Genomic DNA, 27,156 nt, shown 5'->3' on the forward strand with positions numbered 1-27,156 from the left:
TAGTTACCTACCATAAGCATAAAAGTACATGTAAAACAAAACATAACATGGAAATAGCCAGTTTTCTTGGTGTGTATAGATTAGACATAATGATTTTTAAAAACCAAAAATTGTCACAAGGCTATCTTCTTAGCTCTTGGGTTATTAATGATTTAAGGTCTAGGTGTACGTTCATGTTTTTAGAGGAAAACAAAACAGCATTGTTGGTTTATCCCGACATATCTGAAAGCTCTCATATTTAGAAGGGCAGAGTGTGTTTTATTTCAAATACTTGAGTAAAGTTACACCTAAAAGCCCTCCGCGGTGTCAGGTTAGCAGTAAAGGATAATTTTGTAAAGTGACTTCCAGTGGGCCGAGTGTTCAGCTCAAAGCCTTATCTAAAACTTTAACCTGGAAAGTTTACTATCAAGAAATGAAGACTCAGAACTCCGACATGAAGGGAGGTTTCTTTTTGTGCACATCAGCATGGTCTAATACAATGTGAGAAGCTAAGATGAAGCTAGGGAGATTAATTTTAATAAGGATGTGCCTAGTAACACATGGCCATTGTCCGCCATTTTAGTGAGTGTGAGGTTTAGATCAGAGAGTCCCCTGTCCAGCTCACTAGATCAGAGTGTCTTCTTGGAGAGACAGGAAGCATTAGGCTACTGTAGAGCAGAGGCGAAGTGTCTGTTGCTGATATGTTCATGCCCTGAAGCTTGGAGTTCTGTTTTTTCATACTGGGAGTCTCGGATACTTCCAGAAGTCTGGGAGGAAAATCCTCCTGAACCAGAGACCACTGGGATCAGCAGTGCTTCCATTTTTGTAGCACATACACAGTGGAAAAGCAATAAGAATAGTTTCCGATGTGCTTCAAAATCTCCATGCAGCACTCATGTGTGCACATAGTTTTCCTTTGCTGTGGGCTGCTGCTTTCTTCCATGCTTGCCCCTTTCTACCCTTCACTCACTTAGCAGGGAGTGAAGTCATCAATGCCTAGTTTTGATTCTTTCATTATTCCTATAGTCTGCAGGCAAATGTAACTAACTGCCTTTAAGCAAAGCACTGTTGTTCGTTTGTTAATTTGTCCCAGTAATAGATTTGGTTCTTGAATTATGAAGAAGGAGGGAACTCCATTTTAATCATGTTTGTTTGCGCAGGATGATCCATTGGTGCTGAATGAGATCAGAGAAGACCTTCGAGTTGAGTGCTCAAAGTTTGGGCAGATTAAGAAGCTCCTTCTGTTTGATGTAAGTTCATGGCTTGTACCAGTGAGTGCTAAAGCCTCACATCCTTTCAAGCTGAGGAAGTGACTGAGTGTCCTGAAATATACATTGGTGGTTTTCTATTGCAGCCTGCTGTCTGTCAGCAGGAGTTCAGCAAGCATGGTTTATAAGGCAAGGCTTTGATTGATGTGATATGTCGAGCTTCTCTCCCTTCCTCCTGACTCCCTAAAAGAGTGAGAGCAAGTAGAAGAAAACCGTGCAGCATTAGTTTTCTCAAGGATCTTGACTTTCTCTGAATTATTCACCTGATCACAGTCAAGGAACAAAAACTCTCTTGTGTATTTTATATATACTTCCAAAACTGATAGGAAATACCTAAGTGACCATTTATTACAGTGTATTGCTGATGTGCTGATTGTGAGGGGCTTTAATCGTTATAATCCTCAGAACCCTTTGAAGTGGGTAGCTATGAGCCCTACAGATGAAGAAGCCGCATCTTTCCCTGTGTGAGCCCTTACTCAGTACTCCTTCAGCTCCTGACAGGCAGGGTTTAATCCCAGGGCAAATCTGATCTCATTTCACACTTAACAATCACATGGTCTGCCCTCTTGGGTAGTGTTGTTAACAGAACTATTTTCGAGAACACTGTACTGGTTCTCACTAAATAAAGTACAGATACAGAAGCAGCTGACCACTGGGATAAGGGGGGAGAAAGAGTTCTTATGTCTTGTAGCTCAGAGTATCAGGAGAATGGTTCTCCTAACCTGCTTAGGTAATATATGTCTGATTCCTAATCTTGTCATTCAGTCCTTCTTATTCTTGTCTTTTTAGAGACACCCAGATGGTGTGGCCTCTGTGTCCTTCAGAGAACCAGAGGAGGCTGATTATTGTATTCAGACTCTGGATGGCAGGTGGTTTGGTGGTCGTCAGATCACTGCTCAAGCCTGGGATGGGACCACAGATTATCAGGTAAATCCTGCAGCTGCCAGGAGCACATGACCTTGAACTGTCAACTGCACATTTAGTGTGGGAGTTGGCTTAATGTGTTTTGTATAATATAACTTGTAAATAATGTTTTCCATTGGAGGATAGAGAAAAACTACTCACCTCTCACCTTCTAAGTCTGAAATTTTGAGTCTTTCTCAGAATAATAAGAAAAGAACATATTAAACTAAAGTATTCCACACCGTTTCTCATTGCAGAAAATGGACAGAGCTGAAATAGTAATGTTCCGGGAAAGGAAGTACTTCCACGATAGCAATATTTATGTACATTTATATGATCTTATTTAAGGCTGACTGTAAGGTTGATTAACCAAGGTAGATGGTTTTGGAGACAGGAGAGGAAGGAAGTGCTTGCATTGCTTCACAAACTAGGGCATGTGTGTCAGTGTTGGAAATGCTCAGAGAAGTAACTGCTTTTTTTGCCTAAAACTCATTGTAACAATAGTTCCTGTTTATACACAGGTAGAGGAGACCTCAAGAGAAAGAGAGGAAAGGCTGAGGGGCTGGGAGGCCTTCCTCAATGCCCCTGAGGCCAACAGAGGCCTTCAGCGTATGGATTCTGTCTGCGGATCAGAAAGGCCAGGGCCTTCCAGAGTGAGGCATTTTTCAGAGCACCCAAGCATGTCTAATATGCTTGCTCAGGAAGCTACGACTGGAATGGCATTCGAAGAAACTATCGATGAAAGTAAGTTTGAAAAGGCAGAAGACGGGGGAGAATCCGAAGGAGATGCTTCTGAAAAAGATGCTAAAGAAGGTGGGTCCGATGGGAACTACCCTGAGAGAGAGAGTGGTGAAGGCTGCTCCAAGATAGAGAGTGAAGAAGGCTGCCCTGAGAGGGAGCTAGAGCCAGAAGAGGGTAATCTTAAAGCTGAGTCTCAAGAGAATGGCCGTAAAAGAGAATCTCAGAAGGTAGGCAAGGAGAATTATGGAAAGAACGGCCTTGCAAAAGGATCTGCAGACAATGACCTCAGCAGGGAGTCTGATGGGGAAGACAGCCTCAAGAAAGAGTCAGAAGAAGATGACTCAGAGAAGGAGTCTGAGGAAGATAGCTCAGAAAAGCAATCTGAAGATGGCTCTGACAAAGAATTAGAAGAAAATGGTGTGAAAAAAGATTTTGATCAGGATGCCTCTGACAAGGAGTCCCCAGAAAATGTTGAGAAAGAGTCAGAAGAAAATGAGACTGACAAATCAGAATTTGATGAAGGTTCTGAAAGAGTGTTAGGTGAGGAAGGCTCTGAGAGAGAATTTGAGGAAGACTCAGATGAAAAGGAAGAGGAAGATGATGATGAAGAGGAAGAGGTTGTATATGAAAGGGTTTTTGAGGATGATTCTGATGACATTGAGGAGGAAGAAGCAGATGAAAAGGAGTGTGAAGATGCTGATGACAAAGAGGAAGATGATGATGTAGATGAAAAGCTCTTTGATGACTCGGATGAGAAGGAAGATGAAGACACAGATGTAAGAAAAGATGACAATGCCAGTGACAAGGTGTTCGAAGACAATTCCAATGACAAGTTCTTTGATGAGGAAGAAGGTCCCAATGAGAAGTTGTTCGATGATTCTGATGAAAGAGGGACTGTGGGGAATGTGAAAGAAGATGGGTCTCAGTCCACAGACAGCAGCTTTGCCCTCAGTAGTAGTGATGATGATGATGAAGTGTAATCCTTTCCACTTGCTTCTTAGGGAGAGTCCTGTATCTCCATTTGCCCATGCTTCAGGGTCAGTAGTAGTGTTACATCAACACGTGCATAGTGGTAGGATGCCATCAGACTAATGTCTCAAAGGTTTTTGTTCTCACTGTCCCATGAATTTAAATATGTTTATTGGTTCTTCAGTTAAAACTTCATAGTTACCATGCAAGTAAACTGGATACCTGTCATTTTGTTGGATTTGTTAAATGCATGCAAAAGAATATTTTTAAAGTATTCTAATTGGAGTTTGTGATATTCAGAAATAAAGATTAAATTGGTAATATGCAGAAAGCAAAGTGTGGACTTGAGTTAACTTGTGTCTTAAATATTGCTTAATTCCTCCCACAGCCATTATTTCCAGTTGTGTTAACCATTTGGGATAACATTTCCCTATTCTGCACCACAGCGTAGTCCTAAAGTCATAATAAAAGAAAAGACAATTTAGACTCCCTCCATCCTTGGAACTTACCCATTTTTTCTATCTTTCTACTAAAACCAAGATGTGCACGACTGAATTCTGTGTGCTCCACAGCTTCACTTATTAAGCAGGTGATCAGAGTTGGACTGGGCTGGTCCAGATGATAACTGACATTAGCAGGCCTCTCTCCAGAAAGGTGTGTGTGTGTGTGTGTGTGCAAGCATTACACAACTGCTTGTATACACTTTGGAGAAGTTCATGGATGCCTCTGGAGATTAATAACTTCCTAAAAATATATAGTTGATTATTATAGAAATCACAGTTCCTAATATTGTGCCAAGTAAGGTTGTTCCAATGTAATTAGGATGCATCCTTTTTAATTCGGTATTTTATGTATTTGCATTTCAAATGTTACCCCTTTTCTCCCTCTCCCATGCTTGCTCCCCTTCCCCCCCCTGCTTCTATAAAGATGCTTCCATTCCCACCTTATTCTCCTAGCATTCCCCTACACCGGGGCATTGAGCCTTCACAGGACCAAGGGATTTTCCTCCTATTGATGTCAAAATGCCATCCTTTGCTATATATGTGGCTGAAGCCATGGGTCCCTCCATGTGTACTCTTTGGTTGGTCTTTTAGTCCCTGGAAGCTCTGGGGATTTGGTTGGTTGATAATGTTGTTCTTCCTGTCGGGTTGCAGACCCTTTCAGCTCCTTTAGCTTTTTCTCTAGCTCCTTCATTGGGGCCCCCGTGCTCAGTCCTGTAAGGGAAAAAGGTCAAGTAACATATAAAGGATTTATCCTTAATCATGTTTTCTCAATCGAGTATTGGTGAGTTTACTACTAATATAGTGGTAAGTTCTCTTGGAGCTATGAACTGCATCAGTGCTCAAACAACCACTTATTAGAGACCACCTCTAGAGGGAAGGAGCACTTGGCCTTCTATACACATTGTTTGGAATGTGTGGTTGACCAGCATAAGTAGGTATACAACTATGATGGGGTTGTGTGGTAGGTGTGCCGTTTTGGCTCTATATAGGAACATACACCTGTAATTCCAACAGCAGAGACGGTGAAGGCCAAGATCATTTTCTCATCCTAGGTTCAGGCTAGCCTCAGCCTCATACTGAAACCCTGTTTCAGGAAGAAAGCATCATTTGAAAGTCTAGACTCTGCCATACACAAACCTGATGAGTTGTTTCGGGTATTAAGTATTAACACTGCTTGGCAAAGAGTTTTTGCCATTCGAAGATAGGAAGTATGGCAATAATAGTCCTTTTTGGAATTGAAAGCATTTCCAACCCTGGCAGGTTACCACCTCCCATATTAATTTCAATCTCTCTCTCTCTCTCACACTCTCTCTCTCTCTCTCTCTCTCTCTCTCTCTCTCTCTCTCTCTCTCTCTCTCTCTCTCTCTCTCTCTCTCTCTCTCTCATCTCTCTACCTCCCTCCGCCCGCCATAGACTGACCAATATCCCCAAATTCTTTTATTATTTGGTAGTATTTGGTAGATTGAAAAAAATACTCAATGCTCTTTTCATGTGAACGTGAGAAGTCACAGACAGCTATGAAATGGTTAATAGCTTGTGAAGTGTCAAATCAGCGAATTCTAATGGGTAAAATTGAAAATATATACACATGAAATTCATCAGCTAATTTAAAAGCACACAACACTTCTCAACGGTTGTCTTAATGTCTGCCTTTAATACTCCATTAAGACTGGAGAGTTGGCTCAGAAGCTAAGAGCACTTGTTGCTTTTGCGCAGACCTGGTTTCAACTCCCAACACCCCCATGGGGGCTCACGGTCATCTGTAACTCCAGTCCCAGGGATCCAAAGCTGCCTTCTGACCTTCACGGGCACCAGGCACACACAGTGCACATGTATACATGGAGGCAAAACAGCACGGAAATCTCAAAAAACAAAACCGTGCTCCTTAATGTTTATCAAATACATCACACAGAATTCAACTTAGGTTGAAGTGGCTTTAGACATACCTTTGAATGGCTTGAACACCCTGCCCCTAGCCCACAAGTACACCGGATTAAGAAGAAATTTGCGGTGCTGTGGAGATGGCTCAGTGTATAACGGACTTGCCAGGAAAACACAAGAATTTGAATTCAGACTCCCAGCACCCAATGTACTAGGCCAGCCAGAGCAGTGCCCAGCTCTCATCCTCGTGCTGGAGAGATTGAAACAGGAGGCCCTAGCAATGAAGTATACGTGTGTCAAAGTTCAGCTAACCTGGAGACGTAATGAGTTCATCTGCTTTACGTCACCCAGGATATAGGTGAAGGGTTGTTGAGAGCAGCCGGAATGACCCCAAAGCTGCTGCGTGCAGGCTTCACACAGCATGGATGATGGTGGTTTCCCCCAAGCCAATCTTTCCCTTAGTACCTCCAGAGCCCTTGAGACCACATGCAGTTAGGGCAGAACTGAATCCAAATGGCTGAGGGGAGTGGCTGGAATCCGAGTTGAGGGTCTAGGAACAAGCTATGCCCCCTTCTTTGAGGGATCATCTTGGCCAGCAGGTCTGCTAGTGACAACAGTTGGCAAGTAAGCATAGTGGTCTGTGGAAGATGGCGGCTGTTGTATTAGGAGGACTGATATCACAGGTAATTAAAACGAAACGCTAAAATCATGGCTTTCTACAAAAGAAGCCCATCAAAGGGAAAATTGGGATCATATGTTCTGAGTCCTCTTCTTTGTCGAGAAGTAATTAGTAATCGGTCTTTCTGGAGTCCTGAGAAGCCAAATCCAGTGTAGTTGAAGATGTTGTCTTTTCTATTTCTTAATGCAATCTATTTTCCCGACTTAATTACCTACTAACTCTCAAGGACTGGAAAGGAGATCAGAATTGGCTCACACTCTTATTCCCCCTTTCTTGAATAATGGCAATCTTGCCTTCTAAAAAGTAAACCAGTCTGTTGTGCATCAGTTAGTAAAGGTGCTTGCTTCTGAGCCCAGTGACCCATGTTCAATCCTCGCTTCCCACATAGTGGAAAGAGAAAACCAATTCTGCCAAGCTGTTCTTTTGAACTGTAACTCACTATGTATCCTATGTAACCTTAGACTCCTGGCCTTCCTGCCTCCACCTCCCAGAGGCTGGGATGCATGTGTCACGGCACCTGTCTCATACGTTTGCATTTGTGAACACTTTTCTGTGTTCTTTTGGGCTGATTGTCCCCCTTACTGAATCTCTTTGGATCCACAATACATGCCTTCAGAAAAAGAATATAATGGAATGCATATAAATAACCTGTTTAGTTTAACAAGTATAATGTTACCTATATGCTTATATTCCAGGGCTGACCAGAGGAGTCACGAGTTTGAAAAATAGCAAGGAGGGGTATGTGGGAGGGTTTGGAGGGGGGAAAGGGAAGGAAAAATGGTTCTAATCTCAACAATGAAAGTAATGTTTTTAAAGAGTAAAAAATAACTTCTTTCTAAAAAAGATCATCTTCTAAAATCATCTTGTTCAAAAAGTCCTCCACTCATCACACCTCATTTACATGACTTGGCTTCGTTTATATTAAAGTAAAATGCTTTCCGGATTTAAAAAAAAGTTAACACTCACTCCCTTTGAAAAATACCTCCCTTCCTTCCCTCCCTCCCTCCTTCCTTCCGTTCTTGTGTGAGTGTTTTACCTGTATATATGTATGTATGTATGTCTATTTGTCATATGGGAACTTTTTGCCCAAGGAGGCCAGAAGTGTAGTTGGGTTCCCAGAACCAGACTTACAGGAAGTAGTGAACTGCCAAATGAGTGCTGGCAATTGAACCTGGGGACCTCTGAGCCAGCCCTGGATCCCAATCATTCCTTAAATCACAGACTGCTATTGCAAATAGTCCTGGATTCCATCTGTCACAGGGATGGCTGTTTGATGGAAAACAAAACACATTACTGGATGAAAAAAGGCTGTCAGGTGTTCAGAGTGTTCTAGTTCCCTTTTGAAAGCATGAGCAAGGTTGTGGTAGGCCAGATGCATCATTAGTTTCCATTAGAAAGCACGAGCTGGTGGTCTTATCTTAGTATCTCGGGCATGTGTCAGCTTACAGACGGTGATATTGAGATGCATTTGTCATTCCAGCTGAGGTAAAGAATGCCACCTGCCTGCACCCTACTGTCTGCCCTCTAAATGTTCCGTGGAAATAAGGATGATTTCAGAAGAGTCAGAGCCTAAGAATAAAATGTTAACTGATTTCTCTTTTCAGCTTGACAATGACAATTAGACTTAAATGATGATAAACCTGTAACATCTTGATGCAAAACGTCCAGATTCAGCAGTAATCATACATTCAACTTTGAGTTTTTTTTTTTCTTATTACCACAGGGATTCATACTATCTTTAAACTAGTATAGCATTTGTTTTCTAGATGAGTCTAAAGAAATTATAGATCAAATTACTAAAACTTCACACGGCATTTTGACTCTTTTGATACCATCTTATAATATGGATGTGTGGATTTTCATGCTAAGACAGTTGTAAGGTCAAACTATTGGTTTAACATATTCACACCTAATATAATATCTTTACTTGGTTTTATTTTCTCCATGGATACTATACGTTGTTTCCATAACCTCAAACATGCTGGGCAAGTGTTCTACCATTGAGTTATAGATCCTTATAGATCCTGAATTGTAATTTGGTTGAGTCAAATAACAGGTATGTATTGGGCTGGAGTCTGTCCCATATGTTAGATGGAGTGGTGTGGGTATCATAGCTATATGAAGTACTGCTCTTATAGAGACTAGGCAGTGCCACGCCCACAGTAAGGGTTCAGTAGGTCTGTGTTAAATGAATGATTCTATTTTTCCCACATGCACACACACACACTCTCCCTTGATCACTTTAAGTAGTTTGTTACTGCAGGACTAACTCATTACTGTTCTTCATGAGTCAACATCAAAGTCAATTATGTCGCTTTTCCTTAGCATCTCAGCTGCTCAAGTTAAAAAGCTAAGGGAAGAGGATAACATTTAAAATGTAAATATATAAAATATCCAACAAAAATTCTAAAGATCACCTTTTATTTTTTTCTTCACTTGTGCTTCAAAGTATCATTGGCTCTACCTCCAGAATTGGAATGTATGTGCCTATCTGCTCTCACAAGCCTGGTCTGAATTCATCACCTCACATCTGCTTCTCTGAAGTAGCTTCCATGTTCTCTTCACCTTCATTCTTGTCCTTTACCAAGCATTTGTTTGTTTGTTTTACACAACAGTTATGTGAATTTAAAACAAGCAAAAAGCTTGGGTAGGCAAGATGGCTTATTTGGTAAAGATGTATATATACCATCAAGTCTGACAACCTGAATTATATCCCCAAAGCACAGCACACATGACACAGAAGAGACTTGACTCCAACAAGACGTCTTCCAACTCCCACATGCACCTTGTACCATGAAAATGGACACCCAATAGAAATGTAAATCACACTCTCTGGTTATCATGTTTGACATTCCCCTCCATGTGTCCCATCACTCTAGGATCAATACAAGCTCTGAACCAACCACAGCTTTGTTCTGGTCTCTGCTGCAATGTGTTACTCATGCCTGAAAAATTAAAACCACTTCCCCAAGAGCCTGAGAGCTTTTTGTTTAAATGTTCCAGTAGTACTTAGAAAAAAAATCCAAAATTCTTACATGCTTTCCCACCGGGTCCTGATGGTCTTCTCCTTGACTCTTGTCCCAACTCATCACAGAACACTCTATTATCTAACACTTTCCAGTCATACAGGCATTATTGCTATTTCTCTTGCCTACCCCAGGACCTTTGTATGTGCCTCTCTGCCTTACATGTTTTGTTTAGCCTTCAGTCTGCTTTTAAGTATTATCTATGTTTTTCCAACATCTTCAACAACTCTATACCCACCAGAGGGCTAATATCCAAAATATATAAAGAACTCAAGAAGTTAGACACCAATAAACCAAATAACCCAATTAAAAATGGGGCACAGAGCTAACCAGGGAATTCTCAACAGATAAATTTTGAATGCTCAGGAAACACTGAAAGACATGTTCAATGTCCTTAGTCATCAGGGAAATGCAAATTAAAATATTGAACAGAGCTCAGGGAAGAATTGGGGGAAGGATTGAGGACCCTTGATGAGATAGAAACTCCACAAGAAGACAGAGTCAACTAACCTGGAACTCTGGGCCTCTCAGAGACTGAACCACCACCCAAAGAGCATACCCGGACTGGACTCAGGCCTTCCACACTTTTGTAGATGTGCAGCTCAGTCTTCATGTGGATCCACCAACAAGTGCAGCAGAGGCTGTCCCTAAAGCTATTGCCTGCCTGTGGGTTCCATTTCCCTAACTGGGAGAGGAGGTGCTTGATGTGCAAGGGTAGGGAGTTACCTGGGGCGCCTGGGGGGGTTGTCTCTTCACACTCTCAGAGGTGAAGGGGAGGGGAACGGTGATGGGAGGAAGAACTATGTGAGGTAGGGGACTTCAAGGAGGGAGGGGCAGTGATTGGGATGTAAAGTGAATAAATAAAACTTAAAATTAAAACAAACAACAGCATCTGTAAGCATACCTACTTACAAATCCTAACTATCTTGTTTATAGTAACCCATCCCGCCACCCTACCTTAATGCCTCTAGTATTGGCTTTCCTTCATAGCAATCGTACTCTGATTGTCTTGGTACTTTGTTTTTCCAGATCCTTCTCTCACCCTAACTGTGTGGAAGCTCTGTCCTAGTCACGGCTTTGTCCTAGCCTCTATTGGAATGCCTAGATCAGTGACACAGTTACTGGCCCATAAGACACCAAAATGTTTGAGAGCTGTGCACAAAGACTAGAAATGTGCTACATTACTAGGTGCTTTGTGTTTTCAGAAGATTATAAAAACCTTTGACCAGGTCAAAGCAAAGCAAACAAGTTATTTGTCCTAAAACAGTGAGATAAAGTTCAAAAACCACAAAGCTCATGTCAAAAATCATCACTGTGTGGGAACATTAAGATTATATTATTACAACTTCACTACATTTTCCCTTCATTTTCATGGGAATAAAATTTTAATTACAGCAATACCTTGGTGAGCTATAATAAGCTTTTCACAGTCATCTCAAGAGCCTCTGGTGGAAATCCTCACTTCTAGAAATCTTACTAGGTATGGAACATCTTTCTCAAATGAACTACATAAACTTTCCTGTGTGATAGCTTGTTGTCTGGGTTTCTAAATGTCTCCCCTGTGAATATCTACACTTTACCACGGAATACATGAACAGATCTATATACATCAAGTCTGGCAGCACACACTTATAATCCTAATTCTTGGCAATGGGAGGCAGAAAGATTAAGAATTTAAATTCATCGTTGGCTATCCAGTAAGTGTGGTGGTTTGAATATGCTTGGCCCATGGGAATTGGCACTATTGGGAAGTGGCACTCTTAGGAAGTGTGGCTTTTTGGAGTAGGTGTGGCCTTGTTAGAAGAAGAGTGTCACTGTGGGGAGTCAGCTTTGAGGTCTCTATGCTCATACTCTGCCCAGTGCAGTGACAACTCCTCTTGGTTGCTTGCAGAAGACATAGTCTCGTCCTGGATGACTTTAGATCAAGATGAGCTCTCAACTCCTCTAGCACCACAGCTGCCTGCAATCTGCCATGAATCCAGACAATGATAATGGATTGAACCTCTGAGACTATAAACTTAAACTAAATTAAATGTTTGCCTTTATAAGAGTTGCCTTGGTTATGGTCTCTTCACAGCAATGTAAACCCTAACTAAGACGGTAAGTTTGAGGCTACTTGATACCCTGTTTCAATGGCAACAGAAATAGTACAAGCTTACAAATTTTAGATATTGGCTTTTCTTTAATTACTGACTCTCATGCAACAGGAGTTTGTTTAATATACTTCCAAATCACTGGGGGGGGGGGGTGTTGCTCAGTGGTAGAGAACGTGACCAGTGTGCATAAGGTCTTGGTTCTAGGTTCAATCTCTAGTAGTGGCAAAAGCAAAACAAAATCAAACAGAATCCATCCTTCCCAAATCACCAACCAATCAACCAACTAACCAACCAACCAACAACAAAACTATTTCTACCGAAAGTGCTAATGCTAGGTAGACACAATCACTCATTCAGTGAATATAGATTATGGATCAGATACTGTTATTGATCTGAGAATAAAAGAGTTAGTGAAGAGAATAAAGAAAGACAGATAAATGTGTTTAAAAAAATATACCAAAAAAGGCAAGCTCTGGTAGCTACTGAGAACAAACACAATCAGGCTGCAGTGCTAATCATGACTAGGTCAGTGAAGTTGATGTTTTAACAAGGATGCTAATGATTGAAAGTTGCACTAGAGGGCAAATTGAGATGCATAACCACGTCATGATAAAGCAACCACTGGGTGAAGAGCTAGAGAAAGACAGTTTTACTCAGAGAAGAAAAAAGGGAAGAAAATCCAGGAACAAAAGATACAAAAAGAAGGAGAGAAAGAAAAAGAAAGAAGGAAGGGAAGAGCAAAAGGAAGGAATGAGGGAAGAAAGAAAAGAAAAGGTCGGCAATGGACAAATGTCGGAGAGTATGGGAGGCACTGGGACCCAGGGATCTGAGAGTCTTGGAAATGTAGATTTATAAGGATGATTTTATTTACTTATTTATTCCTGATTAAAGGCATTTTTTAGGCTATGAAATTAGATTTTTTTAGAATTATGCTTTAATTAACATACAAAGCAATGGACTTTATTGTCAGATTTTCATACGCACGTGTCATTGTACCTTGTATTAATTCATCCCCTACCCTATGTTCCTCCACCATGCCTTCTTCCACTGGCTTCTTCTCTCTCCTAAAATGCTTCCCTTCTGTTTTCATGTTACTGTCTTCTTGTTCCTCACCAAGTAGACTTTTTAAAAGCCTGACTATGAAGAAAAACCAAAAGATTAGAAAAGATGTCTCAGCAGCCCAAGCAAGCTTTGGATTAGAGAAGAAGCTACAGGTTGGGACTGGATTCAGAACATATTTTGGTAGTAGATAAAAATGAGAGGGGAGTATTAGACATTTGGCTTTTAAAAGTACTGGTGGTTCAATTTTAGTGAGTTTTAAGACAAACTTCATAGACTGCTAAAAGTAATCCCTAATGGGAAAAACAGGGTTATGGCAAACTACTCAAAATCCATTGAACTTTGCGATTACAGCATTCAGAAGAATAAGGCATAAGTTTAAAGACGGTAACAGTGGTTTGCTGTTTTAAACCTTCAATGACATTTTTACCCTGTTGCACAGCCAGTTAATCTTTTGGAAATCTTTAACCCCAGTGTCAGCTTCCTTCTCCAAGACATGAGTCCCCATTCACATCTAACAGAGACAGTTTTCAATAAACTTGTCAAAAGTGATCTGGACCAGAGCCTTTCTGTCTATTCAATGTTAAATGGTGATGTTATTTAACAATTACACTTTGGTATTATTTTCACCTGTGCCCCAGCTTTGACAGATGGCTTAACATAGGGGGTGGCATATATAGCAGCTATTTAAACCACTCATCTGGCCAAAATGAGACCTATGCATAAATTTCTTGATTTTATGCTTAGAGCCTTCATACATCGCTAAATGTTTCCCATGTGAGAGTTAGTTATTGGTTACTTCAAGCTGTTATCTTGGAAAACTAGCAGGTGAACCAGAACCATTTCTTTGTTATAGCAAGCATTTTTCCCTGTTGCTTAAATAATTACCAACAGACATAAACTATAGCAAACAGGATACACAAAAGAAATACTTTGGAGTTTTTAAAGTACAGGAGTGACATGGTCTGATCTGTGCTTCAGGGAGATGATTCCAGTTACAGAGAGAAGGACAAATGGAGGAAAGGTTAATGGAAGCAACTGCTCATCAGGGATCTCGGTAATAGTTCACGTAAGAGCTTATGGTAGGTCACGCTGGGCTTATAGCAGAGATGGTGGGAAATGATTGGATTCATTTTGTATGCATTTCCTGAGGGATTGGATATGGAGATTGTGGGAAAGAGATGAAGATTAAGAGACAGAGACAGAAAATGACCTTCTAGAATTTGACCTGAGCAACCAAATGACTCACAAGCATTCACAGGGTGGGAAGATCAATCTCTCGGGTTCTTGAGCATTTAAAGGTGAGGCAGAGGAGGAAATGGGAATGAGAATTACTCAGTGATATAGGAGATAAAGGAGAAGACTCTGGATTTATGGAAACTAGAGGTGAAAATAGTTTGTGAAGAAAGAAGCAATAAACCGTATCAATCAGTGATTGTCTTCCTCAGGATTTCCATTCCTGTGAAGACACACCATGACCAAAGCAACTTTTATAAAGGACAATGTTTAATTGGGGCTGGCTTATAGGTTCAGAGGTTCAGTCCATTGTCATTAAGGTGGGAACATGGCAGCATCCAGGCAGATGTGGCTCAGGAGGAGCTGACAGTTCCACATGTTGTTCTGAGGGCAAACTGGAGAAGACTGGCTCCCACTTGGCAAGGAGGAGGCTCTCGAAGCCCACTTCCACAGCGATACACTTCTGCCAAAAAGGCCACACCTATTCCAAGAAGGCCACACCTCCTCAGTGCCACTCTCTAGGCCAAGCATTCATACCAGCACAGTGACAGAAGATGAGATGAGGGTAGAAGGTTGGCCATTGCTTCTATCAAGTTGGAAGTTGTTCATGATCTTTGTGAAGACTAGTTTTGGTAGAATGCTGAAAAATAAACCCAAAAGAGAGGGTGAGAAAAAACTTTGAGAAAAGAATATGGAGAAAGAAACTATAGGCAGCTGCTTTAAGAAGTTTGTTGTTGTTGAGGACATATAGACTGACACCAGTTCTAGAAGAGAATGTGAGATTTTATTAAACTAAGACGCATGATAATGAGATAGAGTAGACAGAAGAAATGGATGTGCACAAGAAGAGAGGACGGTCAGTGGTCTACGGGAGATGGCTTAGTTTGTAATGTACCTGTTAAGAAAGCATGAAGACTTGAATTTGAATCCCTAGAGAACAAGGTAAAAACCTAAGTGTGGTAGCATGCACTGATAATCCCATCACAGGAGGATGGAGACAGGCAAGGCTAACCAATTGGAGAGCACAAGGTTCAGTGAGACATTGTGCCTCAAAAAAGATAAGGTAAAGAGCAAATACAAAAAATCACTCAATGCCAGCCTCTGGCCTTAACATGTTCACCACACACACACACACACACACACACACCTTATTAAAAATGACAACCATATGACATATAGAAGTAAGTTATTTCAATTGGAAAGATGAAACCAAGTAGCCTTTGGCTGAGCAATTAAATTTATGAGGACATCTTACAGGACAGCTAATATAATTTAGCCCTGCACTGTTCCTAGTGTTTCCAACATCTCTCTCACATCACCACACATTGTTCTTTTGTTCATTTGGGATAAATGGACTCAATTTTTAACTGGATGCTTCAAGTCAGCTGTTGAATACTAGTCGACATCAGGTACAGAAGAAATAAAGACCCACCCTCCCTCCTCAATTCTAGGCCTCACAGACTTCTGGAAATACTTTTTGGTGAGAGAATATGCATTTCAAAGGATTTGGAGTCCTGCAAATGTAGGTGATCAAAGGAGTTAGTGTATCTAGGCACAGATGTAATAATAAACTTATTGGTTTATTACTTGGCCCAAGTTGATGAAGCTTGGGCCAAGTGCCCTTAAGTCAGTAGTTCTTGTGCTTTATCATGCAAACCTCAAAAGATGACTGCCCTTAGAGATTGTGACTTTAGAGGGCTGGGGTGAAGCCTGAAGTTTCTTATTTCTCATACTCTCTTAGCGGGTACTGATGATACTGGGCCAGAGACCACATTTTGCAAACCACTGGTAAAAGGAAGGAACCAACCGTTTGATGATGGAAAAGTTTCAGAGGAAATGTGTGACTGCAGGCCATAGTGCGAAGAACAAGGGGGGGCTTTTTCTGTTTCTTTGTAAGGCATATGAAGGTAAATTGATCATGTGATCATCTACATTGATTGCTAATGTAATGATAAGAAACACACCAATTCTGTTGCCAAGCATCCCAAAGAAATATTGACTTTTAGTAATATAGTCTTAACAGGTGCCCGAGTTTTGCCAAATAAGAGTGATGAGAAAAGTTTAATTCACAGTGCAAAAGTGAATGGCTCCTACATCACTTATGAAGGAGAAAAGAGGAACACAGGTGGTTTTCATTTTCTATCATAAAATATGATAGATTATTAATCAACATTCCAGAAATACAGCCACTCTTTATCCTCTGGGAAACCATCACTGAGTTAATAACATCAGGCTCTACCCATCTGATGAAGAGGCTTTTACTGTGCCTCCCTGTTGGCTGATGTTCTTTGGTTTAATTTTTAGATTGAGCCTGGCTCAGCAGCGGTATTAGTCTCCCTGGAGGTTTGCACAGATGAACAGTTTTCACACAGATACTTTGTAGTTGGTTGGAGTAATCTTGTTATAAATCGAAAATGTGTTTTGGTTAAAAGCATATTTCTTTTTAAATGCCCATAATATATTTAGAGAAGTAGAGTGTCTAGACTTCAGAGTACTTTGCTGCGTCCTATATCATACATTTTAAACTTTCCTAGATTCTGCCAAGTTACCATGAGACATGTTGAGCTAATTTACATCCACAATCATGAGAATAATCAGCTATTATCTTTTTCCTAATACTCTCTGTCTGTTTGTTCAAACTTAGGCCAAGCTAAATGTTGAAAATATTTTAATTTGTACTGAACCAACAACCAGAGAACTTAGGTTAAATGAGATGTTTTGTTGATTCAACATTTCTTCCTCTGACTTGCCTTTCCATTGTTTTGTTTGTCTGTTCTTTATGATTTGAAGTTCTTTTTACAATAGCATGTGTGCGTGCACGTGCGGACACACACACACACACACACACACACTCACACACACGGCTGCATACATAGACATGCACACACACCAACAACCATTATGAGCAGATGATCAGGTACTGCCTTTCGGTTGACATTTTCAGGTGGTGTTGAATTTCTTTCAGCTGGACATTTATCTTTTATCTTGTGGTTTGGGGCACACATATTCACTGTGTTTCACTTGGGAAAATATTTCTTTATTACTTCTGAGCCTCATGTCAGGCTTAGAGAGATCATTCCCATCTCAATGTGCCTATTGAAATATATTTCCCATATACACATCTCTATATATTCTTTGATTAGTTTAGTAGCATATTATATGATTAAATCTTTAGCCTTATGTTTCTTTTTATATGAAGTATGACAAACTAATTAGTGTAGGGAAATTAAGAAAGTTTTAGACATATTAGCATGTCAGTTACAGGAGAGATGCCTATCTGAGCTGAAGATGTAAACTTGTGAGTTGAAGTTACATTAAAAGATTAAAAAAAAAAAAAAAAAAAAAAAAAAAAAAAAAAAACAACTCTGAGCTAGGATCATAGAAGAAACCATAGAACCAAAGGCAAATACAGAACCACGGAGTTTCCAAAGAGATGTGGAGATTTAGAGATTGAGCCGAGATGACTGGAAAGAAACAACCAGGAAAGTCATAGAAAATCCAGAGGGGAAGTCAAGAGGAGAATGTTTTAAGAGTTAAATGAAGTGGCTTTATGATACTAAAAGGACAGAGCAATGTCACCGTATTTAGCACTGAAGAGAAGACAAGGGGGATAATCCAAGTAGAAACCCTCTGCAGTGGGTTGGGCAGGGAGGGAATCCAAGGTGTAAATAAATGAGATTGTGACTAAGCATTGACAAATTCAGGAAATCCTGCAGCAGAGAGAACTGAAGAATGGGAATGGTGGGAATGATGGCTGGGGATGAGGTGTTGGACTTACTTTGTGTTGGTCATCCTTGAATGATAGGAAAGGGAAGGTTAAAACTGGAGAGAAAGGGGAGAACAAATTCACTGTCTACAAACCTTAAGCTCGATTCTTTTCTCACTGAATAGACAATTGTCTCAAATCACTTGATTTATCTAAAATTTCCTCTGATTTGAACACAATATAATAATTTTCAAATAATTTCTATGGCCCCTTATTTGTTTTATTGGTTAATTTTATTTTAGCAACTGTGTCTTTAATTCAATTTTATAAGAACTGTATCTCTTTTTCTCTTATGATTTCCTTTGCCTACCAGAATAATTTTGTCCTATGGCTACAATACTCTCTTGGACATTTCTTAACACTAATTATAATTTGAAGCTGTATTTTTTATGTTAGTTGCTTTGGCTTATCATCCTAGTGTGTCCATGTTCCAATGTCATTGACAGCTGTTCAATGAAACTACTGAGTAGTACGGAGGAGTCCTGCTTATCAAACATAGACAGGAGGTTGATCGAAGTCTGGATACCCAGTAGTTCAGAATTTGGGAACTTGCTAGATGTGTTAGGAGATGTAACTATAGCACTAACATGCCCTTTGATACCATATCTTACATTGACCAACAAATTACCTGGGCAGTCACCTCCTCTCTTTCCAACCAGAGGGACTACTGTGGGTTCCCTTTCAGTGCAGGATAAAAGCTTTATTTAGAAGTCATTGTTTCTGATTGTAGGCAGAAGTGACCAGTATAAGCAAGGCCCTATAGAGCTGGAGAGGGGCCAGCCTGCTTTGGCAGACCTTCGGCTTGATCAGCTGCTTTTTGCATCATGACTCGCTCTAGCTCCAGGCTGCTGCCAACTTGGAGCCTTTTCTTAGGCTCCATTTGGAAAATTCATGATCATTTCATCAAAATCTGTCCCTTCGTTGCTGGGTTAGCAGAATGGGGGTTCCAGAACTTTACTCCTGCTTCCAGGAGGTCGCCCATACAATGATGTGACATACAGACTAGAAAGCCAGGCTGTCTGGCTTGGGCAGAATTCTTACACTCTCTGTGACTCTGTTTACTCCATCCTAAAAACATATGCAATCATAATAGTTGCCTAGTAGAACTGTTTGGATAGACTCATACATGCAAATACATTAATGCAAGTACATATAGTAAATGAATACTATCTGGCCATCTATGTTTTTATATTCTACTCATGAGATTCTTTCTAGTACTCTCCATATTGTTTGATTTTTTTCTCTAGGTTTTTGAAAAATATTTAAAAAGAATCAATTCCAAGTTCTTAATCTACCAACATTTGTAACTGCGTCTTCTATTTATTTAATAATTGTTAGAAACTTTAGAATGCAGGTGTCCCATTTCATGCTTGTATGAGGGAGAGAGGTGGGGGGGGAGAGGGGGAGAGAGAGAGAGAGATCTGAGTCTGAAAGTGTGAGACCATCCTGAGAAACAGTGAAAATTTGTTTAAAACAAACACCTCAGCCCTCTCCTTAAAGAACATTCTTGGTTTAGTTTTAAACAAGGAGAAGAAATAGAACTTCCTCGGGACAGAATATCTGTATAGACAGATGTTACACAGAAAGGCTGAATTGAGTGAGGGTCTCTTGTTTCCTAGTTCAACCCCAGGAGTTCCAAAAGGATGAAAATGACTGCTCCCTAACCTATGCACCACTCTGCTTTGTCTGTGTGCTTCCTGACAACGTTCTCCCTAAAACAATACCATGCCACTTTCTACTGAAATCTAGTCCTCTCCACTGCCCCCTCGACCTCATCCTCTCATACTGACTTCTTTGCAATTTTTTATTGTTAATGTCACCTTCATTTTTTAAATTTTATTTTTCCTTTAAAATGTTCCACACAGATTTAAATTGTACTTGGCACAACTTCCCTTTCCCCATATCCCTTAACCTCTCTTTTCCTTGGCCTCCTAGATGTCTTCTTCATTCTTCTAGACAATTTTACTTCTGTTTTCATTTTATGTATATGTGCATGATTTTTATCTAATGATATAAAGCCCAAGAACAACACATGAAGGAAAACACATGGCATTTGTCTGAGATTGCTTTAATTGGCTTTCTCTGATTATCTTCACTTGATTAATTTTCCTTGCAAGCAGCATAATTTTTCTAGTGTACTCAATCTCTTACTCTCAGCTGGACCCTTTCCATTGGCCTTTAATCACACTAAAATCTATTCTTTTAATTAAAAGAAGCAATGATGGAACCCCTCCTCCCACATTCTGTTTTATTTCTCCCCTCCCTCCCCCTTCAAACTCTGCCAGAGCTCTTTCTGCATGACCAGTACCTCCTCTTCCTCTCATCTTCCTCACCCTCCTTTCCTCTTCAAGCCTTTGGCTTTATCACTCTAACTTAACTCTCGCTAAGGTAATGGCTGACAACCCCTGCCTATGGCTTCTAAATCTATCAACCCCTTTCTAGTCATAGAACCTCTGTGTCTTAGCAGTATTTGGAAGTCTGGTTCTAAGATATTGTATTAGCACCCCTTTTCTTTGCATCTTTGCCAATGTGTGTGTGTGTGTGTGTGTGTGTGTGTGTGTGTGTGTGTGTGTGTCTATGTGTGTAAAATCCCATAGTGATGTCCATGACTCACACATTTGTCCTGACAGCATTCTCAGCACTTCTTCAAAAGAATTCAAAGAGAAGCTTTATCCTTTCCTTCCAAACACAACATTCCTCCAGTGTGCCCGTGGTTCAGGGAAAAAGTCACAGTCACCCACTGACTGATACAATCCTTGAATCCAGGGGGTTTGCCTTGATACCCTTTCTTCCTTGTATTCCACTAAGTAGCAAGGATGCTGATTTTGTTGTGTAGAAAGATATTACTCAAAGCCAGTGACAACCCCCTGTTACCATGTTGTTCTCTCATGTCCACACACATTGTCTCTTCCCTAAATCATGAGAACAGCTCTCTGTTTATTTCTAGTCACTGACTACCTTAATCCCTTTGCCTCACTGTGGCTGGACAGATGTTTTTAAAGTGCACATCTGCCTGGGTGTGGTAATACACATCTTTAATCCTAGCACTCAGGAGAAAGAAGACAGCCTGGCCTACATATCCTGTTAGGGTCACATACAGAGACCCTGTCTGAAAGCATCACACATCTGATGATGTTCCCACCTCTACCCCACAATTCCGTAACATAGATTTCTCTAAAACATAGCAAGAGCTTCTTATTATTCAATGTTGCCTTAAAACTTTGATCATTTTGGGTCATGTCTTCACTCCCAGCTCTTTATTTTAAAATATTTTCCATTTTGAGGATATAATAACATACTTTTTTTTAACCTTCTCTGTGTTTGTGTGTTTGTGTGTGTACCTCTTTCTGCTGAAATCTAATCATTTCACCTTCCCTTCAATCTCACCCTCTCATACTGACTTTCTAGTTTTACTGTTAATGACACCTTAGAAAAAGAGAAAAGACCTGTGCATGGATTGCTCACACCCACACATATGGGATACACATCCATCTTATCTGTTACTCAACTCTGCCAGGCCTCTCCCACCATAGGGTTTTTCACAAGCTGCTTCTTTAGCTTAGAGCATTCCTCTCTCCTCTCTGCTTGTCAACTCCTTTTCAGTGTTCTGGACCTCACTCTCAGACCTATGCATCAGCATTCTTTCTACTGCAAGAGTCTCCATTTTCACCAATTAAGTCCGGGCTCCTAACCATATGCTTTCTCAGTACAGACTATGGATTCCTTGCCTTTGCAGTGGTACTGACCCATGTAAACACTTTAATAACTCATCCCTCCCCTCTCATATCTCACTCATCCACTCAAGAAGCATTTACCGAGTCCTCGCTATATATACCGGGCATCATTGTATAAGATGTGAGAAACTCCAAACAAACATGCAACATGGCCAAAGAAAGGGCCGCACGAAGTAAAATGTGGATGAAAAGAACAGAGGAAAAAAAAAATGCTGCTGCTCTGGGTTGGAGAATTAGAGAGAAGTAACTGAGCAATGGTTTGAGGAGGTGGGGGAGCAAGGCATGAGGAGGCTTGGAGTATGAGCATTCTTGCAGGCCAGTATGCTGGAATACAATGCAGGGAGGGTAGTAAGAGGTGATGATGGAGGTGTGGAAGTTTCTCAGAAAATCTGAGGGTAGAACTACCAGATGACTCCAAATCAACATATGACACAGACAATCATAAATCCACTACAGTAGCCAAGATACAACATCAGCTCAAGTGTTCAAAAATGGATGACTGGATAAAGAAACTATGGTGAGCATACACAGCAGAATTTTACATAGACATAAAAGAAAAATCAAATCATAAATAAGTGAAACTGGAGATCACTGTATTAAGTGGAATAAGCCAGATTTAAAATGATCAATACTGTATGTTTCTCATATATACAGAACCTAGATTTAAAATTATGTATGTGTGTGAATGTGTATGTCTATGAATATGTGTTTCTTTCTTTCTCTGGTGTGTGGTGTGTGTGTAAAAATATGTGTGTTGATTATATGGTATATGTGTATATAAATATGTTTCTTTCTAGTGTGTGTGTGTGTGTGTGTGTGTGTGTGTGTGTGTGTGTGAATCATTAGAGGGCAGGAACTAATCTGAAGGGATGTGGAAAATACAGTGGATAATGAAATATATGTCATATGAAGGCAGAGGGATTACTATCTCAGGGAAGGAAAAGGGAATATAGTGGAGGAGGGAGTCAGATGGCAGCAAAACATAGTGATGTATGTGACTGTGTGATGATAAAATCTGGTACTTTACATACTAGCCAAAAATTAATAACAATTTTTAAAAACTTGAAAACAGAAAGCAAGGCAGATTCTGGCCATTGCAAGAGAAAAATGGTACAAACTTATACACAGGAATTCTTGGATTCTATGTGCGTTCCAAAATAAGCATCGTGGCTGTCTTAGGATGAACCGGTTAGAAGGGGGAAAGGATAGAAGAAGGAATCTAGTTAAGAAGATGTGGTAATGGTCCTGGGAAGAAATGATGTTGGCCTGGTGATGCGGAAAAAGCGTTTGGGAGGCAGAACCTTCAGAATTTGTGATGTGTTCCTTTTAATCCCACATAGATTATTATTTCCTACATACAAGAACAGCCGAAGGTCTTGGATGGTGAGGTTATGACATATGGTTCCTCCTAAGAGCACCCCCCCCCCAGCCATACTGCCTCCTTGCTGTACTCTGAGCAGATAACTTTCCTTCTTGGAAGTAATGTTCTATCAGATCCGTGGGCCACAGACTTTTCTCCCCTCGGGGTTCTGCTGGAAGTTAACGCTACTGCAAGGTTCGCTCTTCTCTACCCTATTTCAGCACTCCTAATTCCCTTACTGTCTTTCTCTTCACAGTACTTCACCCACAGTACTTAACCTGGTGTGTGTGTGTGTGTGTGTGTGTGTGTGTGTGTGTGATATGTATATATGCATAAAACATACTGAGAAATAGCAGAAACTTTAGGACATGGGACCTACTGGAAAGAGGTTCAATCACTGGAGGTGTGCCCTTGAAAGGGACATTGAGACCTTTCACTTGCTTTCTATTTCCTTTTTGGTTTTTGGTCACCACAGGGCAAGAACTTTCCTTTTTGACCTGTGTTCCCTACCCATCAGACTGAAACCTCTGAAATGTCTTGATTATTAAGTACTTATTTTTATTTATTTAATCCCAAATGTTGCCCTCCTCCTAGTCACCCCCTTCATAGTTCTTTCCCCACCCCTTCGCCTCTGAGAGGGCGCCCCTCGCCCAGGTATCTCCCCCTCACCACCTTGGAGCATCAAGTCTTCTGAAACGTTTAATTCTTCTAAGTTGCCTTGCTGAGGGATTTTTGTCACACCCATAAAACACTGTTTAACACAGGATCAAAGAAGAAATCTGAGGTTTGCCACCAAAAAAAGCTTCCATGTGGTCAGATGATTGATACTGAAGGGTTTTCAAATGAAGACCGGAGCCCCTCGCTCCGATCTCTTATGGTTTCTTTGTTTGAGCTACTGCAGGCTCAGGGAAGTCTTCACCCCTAGGCAGCCCATGGAAAGCTGGGCCAAGACCAGAATTTCAAGGGCCTGGCTCCCCTTGAAATTGAGAGAGAGAAGGAGGATAACACACGTGGACCAAAAGCTTTAGGAGGACAGTTCCTGAGATTTGATGTGACATTAGTTTGATGGAACCCACAGCAATGTCTTAGATGTGTCCGATTCTGTGCACAGCTTCCAGTTGAGGAGACAGTACCCCAACGTACGTTTTTAATGAAAAAAAATAAAGAAATGAAAAATAGCCATCTGTTTTCCTCATTCCTGCAGGTGCCCAACCAGGTTGACTCGCTGGAGTGCATTTTCTGCATTCTTAATAGATAGCTAGAAGGAAACGCCTTGCACGGCCACAGCTAGAGGGGTAGGATATTTCAAAGGGAGGGTACACATCTCCAGCTCCCGCTTCCACAGTTGTTGAGCTACTCCAAAACTGGAAGATTTTGCTGTCTCACGGAGTTGCTGAGAACTAAGGTAGGAGAAGCTGGAGACATAGGAGTGGGAAGAGGGATAGAAATTCACATGGGAGTGATCTGGAGGTCATGATACACTGTGCTAAGTAAGAGTTAACAGGGCCTTGGGCAGGGGGCTCTTGCTCCAACTGATCATTTTGATAACCATTGTCACTGACTCTGTACCCCAATTTAGGAATAGTGGATGTATTTTGCAGGAGCATGGTAAAAGTCTGTAGCGTGTCCATGTGGCAGTCTAGAGGCTAGACTTCTGAGATGTTCTACTACAGTAGTTTGTTTGGATATTATTTCAGGGTCTACTTGAAACACTCTGGGTTGTGATTTTTGTTCCCGATATCATCTTAGAGTCAGCTTTACAGTATCTTTTTCTCCCAGGCCAGATTACCCCTCTCTTCACTCAGGACTAGTTATACAAAGCTCATTGGATGATGAGACACTTGAGTTTTTCACAGGGATTAAACCAAATGATAATTCTCAGAATGTGTATCCTTTTAGAATCCATTTTGTCCTCTCTCCTCTCTCTCTCTCCCTCTCTCCTCTCTCTCCTCCTCTCCCCTCTCTCTCCTCCTCTCCCCTCTCTCTCCTCTCTCTCCCCCTCCCCTCCCCTTGTCTCCCCTCTCTCTCTCCTATCTCTCTGCCCCCTCTCTCCCCTCTCTCTCCCCTTCTCTCCTATCTCTCTCCTCTCTCTCTTCTTTCTCTCTCTCCTCTCCTCTCTCTCTCCTATCTCTCACCCCCTCTCCCCCTCTCTCCTCTCTCTCCTCTCCTCTCTCCTCTCTCCTCTCTCTCTCCTCTCCTCTCTCTCCTATCTCTCCTCTCTCTCTCTCTCTCTCTCTCTCTCTCTCTCTCTCTCTGTTTCTCTCTCTCTCTCTTAGTTGGGCTTTCACTGTGTTTTCCAGGCTTGTCTTTAACTCCTAGGCTCAACTGACCCTCTCACTCCAGCTTCTCAGCAAGCTAGAACCATATGGATAAGTCACAACATCCAGCTTAACTCCCTGGATTTAAATAGCAACTACAGTTTCTCCCAAGTGGAGTCAGGTAGAGCCCAAAGAATCCCTTGTAGTTTGGATCCTGAGAAGTAACACTAGCCGAGGATGTGTTTCTGTGTGCAGAGAGGGAAAGAGGGGCAGTGTTAGGACTTGGGGTTGATTCAGGGTCTCTCCACTTGCTTGCTTAGTCCCCCAAGTGAGCTAGGCTAAAACATGGCCTCTGGGGTGATCTCTAGCTTGTCCCTGGTCTGGTCATTCGCCATGTGCTTTCCAAGCCTACACCCAGTGAGACTAGAAAGGTGGTTGTGGTATACTATCCCAAGAATCTGGCTAGTCCTTTCTGTGTAGCTTCGGGGGAAATTAACAAAGAGATTGCAAGCTTTGTCGAGCCTAAGACAACCAGGGTGGCTGCTGGTGAAGTAGAGTCTAAGAGAACTAATTGTCCTGTGAAGGACAAAGCAGCATGTGCTGCATCAAATAGTTGGAGCCTTCAAGGAAAGCCAGGAGGAGAAAACTGGAGGTTTGGCATTTCATGAGAGAATTCGCACGGCTACCTTGTGTCCAGGCTCATTGACTTTTGAGGATTGATTACAGGTCTGTCCTATCCCCACATTTGATAGAAGAGGGACAGGGACTATTCCACTCATCAGGTAAGGAGGGAGGGATGATTGGAAGCAGATGGAAGCTGGAGCCCAAAAGACTCAAATCTGAACATCAGCTTTGCCACTGTCTAGTTTTATTTCATCCTCTCTAGTATCTACTTTGCTTCTTTTAAAATGAGTGGGGTGATGCCCCCTTTGAAGGTACAAAAAAAACTGGAGAATATACATGGGCAGCTTCTGGCATGAGCACGTGTTCCATATACTGTAGCTACTGTCTCTACATACTCATTCCTTTATTCTTCCCAACACCTTTTATGTATTGTCAACTCCAAGAATCTGAATACACACCATATTTTTATCGAGGAATAATCCAGCTACTGTGGTACAGTTCTTGAGTGTACAATTTGATGAGTTTTGGCAAAGGTTGCAACCACCACCCTCATCAAGACAGAAGGAAGACATGGCCAGCACGTGGTGCTTCTGTGCCTGTAATCCTAGCTCTCAGGAGTCTGAGGCAAGAGAAATATGCATTTGGGACCAGCCTGGGCTACACAGAGAGACCTTTATGCACTGAGGGGTGGAGGTGGTCATGGTGGTGGTAGTGGTGGTGGTGTAATCTATGGGTCATTGGCAATGTTGGCGAAAGCTCTCTCTTGCTCCTTCCTCTTTAGTCTCCATGCCACAGGTACCTATGATTTCTGACTTCTAGCACCATAGATTATTTGAAACCTTATGATGTATGATTTATTTAATTTTTCCTTTTCACTCTATATAATGAGATTTACCTGAGTTGTGAGTAGTGATCATTTGTCCTATTTTATTGCTGAGTAATATTCTATTGTATAAATACATCACAAAAAATGTGTTTTTCAGGTAACAGTCACTTAGGCCATTTCACTTTGTGGGCTATGATCAACACAACTGTTATTAGTGTGTGTGTAGGAAATATTTGTGTGTACATAGC

General features: G+C 41.1%; 1 protein-coding gene across 2 annotated transcripts in view; it reads left to right on the forward strand.

Annotated features, from left to right (window-relative positions):
* The window catches only part of HTATSF1 (HIV-1 Tat specific factor 1), a 15,952-nt gene extending 11,772 nt beyond the window's left edge, over positions 1 to 4,180 (forward strand). For both annotated transcript variants that reach the window (XM_080910911.1, XM_080910912.1), the window contains 3 exons: positions 1,140 to 1,229; positions 2,037 to 2,174; positions 2,672 to 4,180. In XM_080910911.1, coding sequence (XP_080767037.1) covers positions 1,140 to 1,229; positions 2,037 to 2,174; positions 2,672 to 3,871 — 1,428 coding nt within the window. In that variant the 3' untranslated portion in view covers positions 3,872 to 4,180. The remainder of the gene's footprint in view (positions 1 to 1,139; positions 1,230 to 2,036; positions 2,175 to 2,671) is intronic.
* Positions 4,181 to 27,156: the final 22,976 nt, after the last annotated feature.

The sequence above is a fragment of the Micromys minutus genome (genome assembly GCF_963924665.1).
Source record: "Micromys minutus genome assembly, chromosome: X".
Taxonomy (NCBI): domain Eukaryota; kingdom Metazoa; phylum Chordata; class Mammalia; order Rodentia; family Muridae; genus Micromys; species Micromys minutus.